The 8686-nt window shown below is 48.3% G+C and overlaps 1 protein-coding gene across 1 annotated transcript in view; it reads left to right on the forward strand.

Annotated features, from left to right (window-relative positions):
• LOC306956544 (keratin, type II cytoskeletal 80-like) overlaps nucleotides 1-5716 on the forward strand; it is a gene marked incomplete at both ends in the record, with an annotated part of 9431 nt that extends 3715 nt beyond the window's left edge. The window contains 7 exons of the mRNA XM_079547825.1: nucleotides 737-797; nucleotides 1811-1906; nucleotides 3909-4073; nucleotides 4558-4683; nucleotides 4780-5000; nucleotides 5368-5423; nucleotides 5514-5716. Coding sequence (XP_079403951.1) covers nucleotides 737-797; nucleotides 1811-1906; nucleotides 3909-4073; nucleotides 4558-4683; nucleotides 4780-5000; nucleotides 5368-5423; nucleotides 5514-5716 — 928 coding nt within the window. The remainder of the gene's footprint in view (nucleotides 1-736; nucleotides 798-1810; nucleotides 1907-3908; nucleotides 4074-4557; nucleotides 4684-4779; nucleotides 5001-5367; nucleotides 5424-5513) is intronic.
• Nucleotides 5717-8686: the final 2970 nt, after the last annotated feature.

The following is an 8686-nucleotide window of genomic DNA, read 5'->3' on the forward strand; positions in this document are numbered from 1 at the left end:
CCAGCCTTCAGGAAACATGCTTGCCCTTGGACCAAGTCTTTGCTGTCCTAGTCCTTATCAAACCTGTTTCTAAACACCTTCAGGGTTGGTTCCTTTGCTGGATATTAGCACTCCACCCTGTCCCATCTGGTTTTTGTTACCTTTTGCTCTGCAGGCAATGTTTTCAATGAAATGCTTTATCACATCCTCTGTTCCTCCATAAATTGTGCTTACATTTAAGACAGGCCACGATACAGTCTGTTTTCTTGGTTTGTTTGTTTTCTTGATTTTACACATTCCAAAGCTTCCTCCTTTGAGAAGCTTTTCGGACATTGGAAACTAAATGCTGAGGATATCTGAAAGAGAAAAAAAGAGTTGGGGTGAGAACCTGGGCTTCACAGAGAACAATTCACCATACCTCAATTCACAGTGCCTGCTCTCTCTCTGTGGTGACTGTGAGGTATCCTGAGGTTGCTTAGCCCTCAAATTAAATTTGTGTTATAGCTACCTGCTCTGTACTCTGGGGTTTTTCAGGCTGAAGGTGCTAATGGTGTTAGCTGGCATGTGGGAGCTTGTTGCCCTCTCTCCTGTCCAGACATTCACATCTAAGATATCTCGCACCTTCTGAAGGAAATAGGATGAGATGGTAAAAGCAGAAAGCCTATATGCCAATGCTTTTTTGGGGGCCAACGAGACAATCTGAAGCATCTGACCGGCGTGTGCAATTTCTGTCTGCTTTTTTCCCTCCTCTCTTTAGATATGAGGATGAGATTCGCCTCTGCAGCGGCATGGAATACACCTTCATGGAGCTCAAGAAGGTGAGTGACAAGAGGAGCTTTGCATCTGTATGGTCTGTACACCAGCCCTGCAGTCACAGAACAGCCTGAGAGAGGCAGCATGGTCCAGGATCAGCCAGGAGAGTCCAGAGCTGCCCAGAAGCACGAGAGCCCTCAAACCACAGAGGTTTTGTAGGGCAGTAAGGCCTTAAGGAAGACAGCAGCGCGGTAAACAAGGTCACCATTTCAACAGGGAGAGTATAAGGGAATCCGGGCCACTTGTGGTTATAGAAAAGCCCCACGGCTCACGGCAGGAGCATAGGGGTCAGGCAGAGCCACACTGCACCTCAGAACCCTGCAAGGCAATCCTCTCCTTCTCCTTTGTGCACTCCCTCTGAATGACAGCACGGGTTGGGAAAGGCTGGAAATTGATAAATGTGTTTGCTTTTGTTTCCACAAAACATTGCACGGCCACACCCTGCACAAACATCCCGTCCCAGGAGGAGCTGCATTTGAATATCAGCTCAAATGGAAGGCTTTGTGCACGGTCGTTATATTAAAAAAAAAAAAAATAATAATCCAAGGTGTAGGAATGCAGGATATTATTAGGCAGAGGAAATGTTCTCCACAAATGATCATTATGGCTAATTGCATGTTTTCCCTGACGCAGCCATCAGCCAGTAGGGGCAGTTCTGGTGACTTCTGTGGACAGCATCAGTTTTCAATAACCCCTGCTTTCTGTGGTGAACAAAAGATGAGTGGGTATGGACCAGCCCTGCCTGTTTCCTTCTCCACCCTTCCATTGCAGACTTGCACCTAAGCTCTCACCTAAGGGGAAAAAGAAGAAAAAAAAAAAGAAGAAAAAGCAAAAACCACCAGTGAAACAGAGTGCAGAGCTGAAATCACACAGGAGCTTCTGTGCTCGTAGAGCAGCTCCATGTGTGCCAGGCACAACACAGCAGGCAGAACGTTGCTGAAGATGATGGGGCAGCAGCAAGGACTTCTCCAGTTATTCATTAACACACTCAAGCTGTTTGTTAATACATCTTTTGCAGGATTTAGATGCCAGTACCTTGCACAGAACGGAGCTGGAGGTGAAACTCAGCGGGCTCCAAGAGCTGATGGACCTGAAGAAAACCATCTATGAGCAGGTAGGAATGCAGCTGGGAGGCTGGCCTTGGCACACAGGCAAGGCCAAACAAAAAAAAAAAGGCTTTTTTTCTTGCAGATAGCTCCAATACAGAGAGGGCTTTGTTCCCAATTTGCACCAAACTGAGATTACTTCACCAAGGGCAGGAAGGATACTGCATCTAAATAAGCCCACAGGGTGCAGCATGCCTGCATCTCCTCAAACACAGCGATGTGATTTCAGCCACTTACTCAGAGCCTGTAAAATGCTACCAAGCAGGCTTGGCAGTATTTGGGGAATACTAATGGTTTGTCAGAATTCTACCAATACAAACAATTAGAATGCTTGGCAGAGGAGTGCTACTGCCTTTTGTGGGGAAACTGAGGCAGGGAGAAGCAGAATGACCTGCCCACTAACAGAACTGTGCTAGAACACCTCCAAGCACAAGGCCTGGATTTCTCTAAAATGATCACTCCTGGTGCAAAGCTGTTTTCAGGAGCAGTGGGATATCAGATCCTACACAGAATACCAGGATGCTTCCATCTTCCAGGTCTGATTTCTTCTAGGTCCAATATTGCTGTTCTTAGCAGTAGCCTGCACTATTTCTAAACACATCCTCCATGGAAAGAAATCACCTCCCACCTCTCCCTCCCTCCCCTCCAAAGCTGATTTTCAGTCATTTCCTCACCTGCATCAATTGCTTTGACTGCCATCAATGCATGGGCACGCACATCCAGCAGAGGGGCGAATGCAGGGGGAAGTGTGGGACAGATTTGCTCACAGCATGTCAGTATGAATCAGAAAAGCACCCCAGCTTCAGTCCTCTTTATCTTTTTTCCCCTTTTCTTTTTAGCAACACACGTGAGTTTTCTCATATAGCTACTGCCGTGCTCAAACATTAACAAGGAAGCACAAGGATTTAATAACAGCTAGGAAAAAGTGCACTGATAATCCCATTCTCTGTAAAATCAGTGGGGTACCTTTTCCTCATGCATCACCACATCAGGGTGCTCTTTGTCACCCAGTCAGGGGAAGGGAAGGCAAACAAGGCATACAGGTGTTTCTCTAAGAGATTAGAGGCAGCAGTACAAAAGGGAAGAACAAAAAACACTGAGATGAAAGCAAAGATGGGGAGAGATGTATGCTGCTCCCATTCACACTGGTGCAAATCAGAAGAAACTGCAGTGAAACTGATAGGGGTGAACCTTTGCTGGAGCAGTCTGAGGCTGGGGGAGCTGCCAAGTGAACGTGTACAGTACCTGCTTGGTGCAAGGCATCAGGTCCTGTCTTGTCAGGATACAAACTACCCAGCAGTGCAGTTTACGGGCATAGATGAAGGGTCTTTTTTAGGTTCACTGCATTCATCATTGTCTGACTCGTTTTGTGACCGAGTCAGCTATCAAGAGTAAATACTCGAGTCAGTGATAGCACAGCTTGTGCATGCCTGTTTCTCACCCCCCAGGGCTGGTTTGAGTTTCTCCAGCATACAGAAGCAGCTCTGCCCACTATGGATGTGTTTAGAGAAGGGAGGGTCTTCATTCTCCCTTATCTTCCTAGACACAAAGCAGACTGTAACAACAGAAGTGGCAGTCCCTGCCTCCGTAGATACTGAAGCAGAGCTGAGTAAAGGCATCTTTCTGGAAGCACTGGGAGCAGAACCACTGACAACACCTTATTTCTTGCCCTGCACAGATATGCTCACCATCTAAATAGCAATAGACACTGAAGCATCACCTGCAATTAACCTGCTTTTGATGAAGTGCAAATACACCATTTTGTTGGACAAGTAACATATGTTACCCAAAGGTCCTAAATCCATACCATAGCCTGAGCCTGAATTTAAGGGGAAAAAAATACCAGATTCAGAATTTAAGAGAATAAAAACCTACAAAGTCTCCCCATCCACACACTGCATATCAGGAAGACACTTTGCCTGGCTCAGAACATCAGATCTGCCAGAGTTCAGCTCTCTCATGGCAAGTAGCTTTGTTCAACACTTGATATCTCTATTCTCTGCTATTCAGGAACTCGAGGAGCTGCTGACAGAAATTAAGGACATTTCTGTTGTACTGGGAATTGACAACACATGCAAGCTTGACCTGAGCAGGATTGTGGAAGAAGTGAGGTCTCAGTACGAAGCCCTGGCTCTTCGGAGCTGGGAGGAGGCTGAAGCACTTACCAGGAGGAAGGTATGTCCCTTATCTGATTGGTATGGGGAGAGGAGGGAGAGAAGAGGGAAAAAGAAACTACAAGACTCAGCAAGATGTGGAGAGACACCACACCTGGGAATGGAAGGAGGGACAGGGTGCTAACCTAGATCAATCCCTTCTAACTCATGTGTGTAAATCAGGAGTTTCACAGCCTGAGGCTCTCCACACTGCCAACTGAGGAAGGCAAGATCATTGTCTAGTGGTAACTTGGCCCACTTAGGATGCAAATGTTTTTTCTCTGGTACCTCCTCCAAACAGAGCAAGAATGTGGTGAACACCAATGGACAGTGTGTTCCTACAGTACACTAGAAGACACTATAAGAACGAGTCCTAAATCCTTCCACATACCAGCTATTTCTTCCCCTGTTTAGGCATTTCTCCCCAGGGGCAGTGGGAAACTTACTAGATTCCTTTGCTACAGCAAAGGAGCAAGAGATAACACGTGCTTTCATCTTCCCTGCAGCTGAAAGAAGGGAACACCCAGTCAGCCACTTATGGGGGTCACCTCCTTGACAGCCGACGGGAGATTGCAGACCTGAACATCCAAATCCAGAAGCTGAGGTCCTGCATCGTGTCCCAAAAAAGCCAGGTGTGTCCTGGGGTGAGTGACAAAGCTCTGACAGGCAGATCTGAAACTACAACACACCTAACGCTTCTGTTACTTTCTCTCCTTCTGTAACACCAGTGCTTGTACTTAGAGGAGAACATCAAAGAAGCAGGAGAGCATGGTGAGACGGCCCTCAAGGATGCCAAAGCCAAACTGGTCAAGCTAGAAGAAGCCCTACAGAAGAGCAAGGAGGATATGGCTCACCTGGTGAAAGAGTATCAGGAGCTGATGAACATCAAGCTGGCCCTGGATTTGGAGATCCTCACTTACAGGAAGCTGGTGGAAGGAGAGGAAAGCAGGTGAGGTGGGCTTCTCTGTGCCGGAGCAGTGGGAGGGATGCACCAAACACCTAGGGAGAAAGCAGACACCCCATGCTTTGAGTCTGCTGTTGAAGGATTGATTAAAGAAAGAGCAAATCCCAGAAGACCCCATACAGCTCAGCCCTGTCTTTTGCTCTGAACTTTTCCTTAAACCCTTGAGACTGAAAAGCACCAGCACTTCTCTAACACTGCTTTGCCCAGATGCAGAGTCAGCCTTCCCAACCCAACCATGCTTTTAGCTCTGCCCATGCAGCCCAGCTCTCATGAGCCAAACTCCAGCCCTCCACACCTTTCTGGAACTATAGGTGTTAACACACATCTTCACATTCTCTCCTTATGTTCACAGCATGGAGTCACCGATACCCACAGTCATCAGCACCGTCCACTCCAGACCAAAGCACCGTAAGTGGTTTTATTCACACAAAATGGTGAAATGAAGCATAAATAAAACATTTCTAAGCTCATCCCCTCTTATCTTCCCTCACCCAGCAGTTTCTGCCAGCACCTTAAGGAACTCCAAGTTGTTTGCCAGGGGAAAAGGCAGTGCCAATGGTGAGATGAAGCTGAACGGAGGCTGCACAAAATCTCTGCTCTCCAGAAGCCACAGTGACAACCTGGCAGCACCTGAAGAAGATCCCTACACCTGCAGTGCCCGGTCAAAGCTCAGCTCCCTGCTCACTGAAGAATGCTCCTAGGAGAAACGGAGCCCCGCAGCACAAACCAGACCCAATGGCACCTGGAGGCAAATGAGGCCAGAGCACTTTTTCCCGAACTCAAGCCAATGTCCAAGGGCTGAAGGATGGGAATCCACTCCATGCTGTCCCTTTTATCTTCACAGCATCCCAGTTAACATCTCTGTTACTAGTTACAGGCAGAAATCATCCCAGGATTTTAGAACCTCTCCTGTATGAAACCATACTGACATCTTCTTCCTCTCTAGGTCTGTTTCCAGAGAGGACCTGCATTCATAACCGTTGAGATGTATCTATAGAAGTTTGCCAGGAGGGGAAAGTATTATTACACAAGCTCTTAACACAGTAGCCATCAGCCCAGCCTCTTTACCAGTATTACAAAACCATTCTTTTTGATCTGTCTCTGTTCTGTACATGTCCAAGAGGTGCTCACTGATGTGGCTTTCAATGGAAGGCAGCTCCAAGTCTTCCAAGCAGAGCTGGGGGAGATGTGGGCAATCAACTTGAGCCAGGTGAATTTGTGACATCTGTATTTGCATGTCTGCTGACAAACATGCTGGCTCTATTTGGGAATCCTTGCCTACTTCAGAGCGTTTAGCCAATTTAACTGCCTTTTGGGTGGCCCCTCACTCTTTCCCATGCCACTAAAGCTAAAACTCCTCCAGCTTTTATTTTGATAAGCCACCTCTTTCTAAAAGAGAGCATCTCTGCCTGTTGCCCCTAAAGGCACTCCAGACTTCACATGTAATGGTGCTAGGTCCTAGAAATGGGATGGTCTCTGGTTCCCATTTAACTAAAACAAGCAGGACTTGTCTTTGTATTTATTGCACTTCTGTAGTGGCTTTCCTCTTACCTGGCTGACTTCAGCTCATGCACACCAGCTACGTTGCACCAAAGCTTCTGGGGCCAACTCTATAGCTGCAGTCCTGGCCTCAGTACAGGCACTGCTGTGTCCCTCTTATACACTGACACAGGCAGAGCCCTGCAGTATTTTCCTTCATGAGGCCAGGCTCTGACTTCAATCACTGCCAAGTAGCCCCACCTGAGTTCACAGGAGCTGCTATCAGTCTCATGGTGCATCTCCATTGAGTGCATCGCAGCGTTTCCATGTTTCTGTAGGGTAGACAACGACTGTAGCATCTACGTAACCAGCACACCTGCTCTCCAGAGTTATAATAAAGTACTGAGTGACACGTGGACAGCTTGCATTCATGGTTTTCTCTGCATTTCCTACCATAACCCACCTGAAATGGCAATTCCTTCCTCAGCAGCCAGGGTTGAGAACTCTGGTTAATCCCTCACAGCCACACAAAGCTGAAATCGCTTCCCAGACACTTTGCTTGGTCCAGATCCTCAGGGAGACGAGCATGGGGCTGGAATGGCAAATATGAAGCCACAGTTTTGGGGAGCTCCCCACTGGGCGCAGAGCATTTTCAGGAGATGATGCGTTTCTGCAAGGGGCACCAAGCTGCTCCTCCAACCCTGCTCTGAGCTTCTCCTTGCTCAGTTCCCCCTGCAACTCTGCAAAGAACCTTTGCACAGCTGGGGCCAAGTTCTACACCAGGGAACCACACTTCCATGCAGCCCCTCACTTCAGAGGTGCTCTTTCAGAGCACAGTGGTTTTCTGCTGCTCCTTGCTCAAGAACATATACAGCTGAGGGGGATGAGGCCCCGGCACTGCTGCTCAGAGAAGCTGAGGGATGCCTCATCCCTGGAAGTGCTCAAGGCCATGGATGGGGACCTGAGCAGCTGGTAGAGGGGAAAGTCATGCCAACAGCAAAAAGGTTGGAACTGCATGATCTTTAAGGTCCCCAGGCATTCTATGATTCTATGGCTCACATGGGATATCCACAACACACAAGCCCCCAGAGGAGCGAGAGGACCTAAGATGGACAACATCTCTGCTCTGCCCTTTGCTGCCTAACAAAAAGAACTGCTCTGCTTCCAGGGTCAGCGTATCAGAGGAAGGGAGGATGCTCCAGACTAACAGCTAAAGCTCCCAGTTGTTACACCAGCTGATGGCACAGGCAAGGGCTCTTAATTTCTCAGGCTGGTAGGGGTGGGGAGAGGGGAAAGCCATGGTAGGGTGAGCTTGCCAGCTCAGGAGGAGATGGAACTTGAGCACAGAGCTTCCCCTGGAGGCAGAACCCAGCACAGACCAGGAGAAGGAACAATGCTGGGTTTGTGCAAGAGCGTGCGACAGCAAAGCTGCACAGAGCCCAGGAGAGGAATGAATGAGAGCTCTGAGCAGCCTAGGGCTGTGGGAAGGCAGGGTGGGGTTGAGGCTTGGGGAGCACGGCTGGAAGGAGACAGAGCTGGTGTTGTTCAGGGTGAAACCTGAGCAGAAGGGAGCTCAGCACTCTCAATGCAGGAGAACTGGAGGAGACCGTGCTCATAGCAAGGCTGGGGAGGGCAGGAGCTCAGCAGCAGCTCAGTCGTGTACAGGGAGTGTTTGTAGCTGCTTTCTCTCCTTTTCATGTTTCTGGGTCGTGGATTTTCTTTTTTTTTTTTTTTTTTTTTTTTTTTTCTCTCTCTCCAGTTTCTGAGCTCTCCACTGCCCAGGAGATTGAGAAAGAACCCTATGGCCAGAGTATCAGGCTAAACGCAGGACTACTGAGTAGGAAAGGGGCAGCTGTTAGGACAGCCCCAGCTTACCATCTCACAGTCTCACTTACTTCACTGCTGTGTGCCTCAGTTTCCCCCTGACAATGGGAAAAGTATCAAGCTACCGAGCACTGAGGCAACGATTCTAAGCAGCAGGATAATTCCTGTACTCCACTGACAGGACCTGAGCTATGCCCAAGATGGCCCCATACCTTTGGGACACCCCTATCTGTGCATCTGCCAGTCCTACTCCTCCACCATACTATCCCTTAAGTGCTGATTTTATCTAAAGGACCAGTCCCTTCCTTAGGGCTAATTCCTGTTACAGCAGAGAAATGGCCTGCACCCCAAAAGCAGCTGTTAAATTC

Source organism: Tetrao urogallus (genome assembly GCF_951394365.1).
Source record: "Tetrao urogallus genome assembly, chromosome: 31".
Taxonomy (NCBI): Eukaryota; Metazoa; Chordata; class Aves; order Galliformes; family Phasianidae; genus Tetrao; species Tetrao urogallus.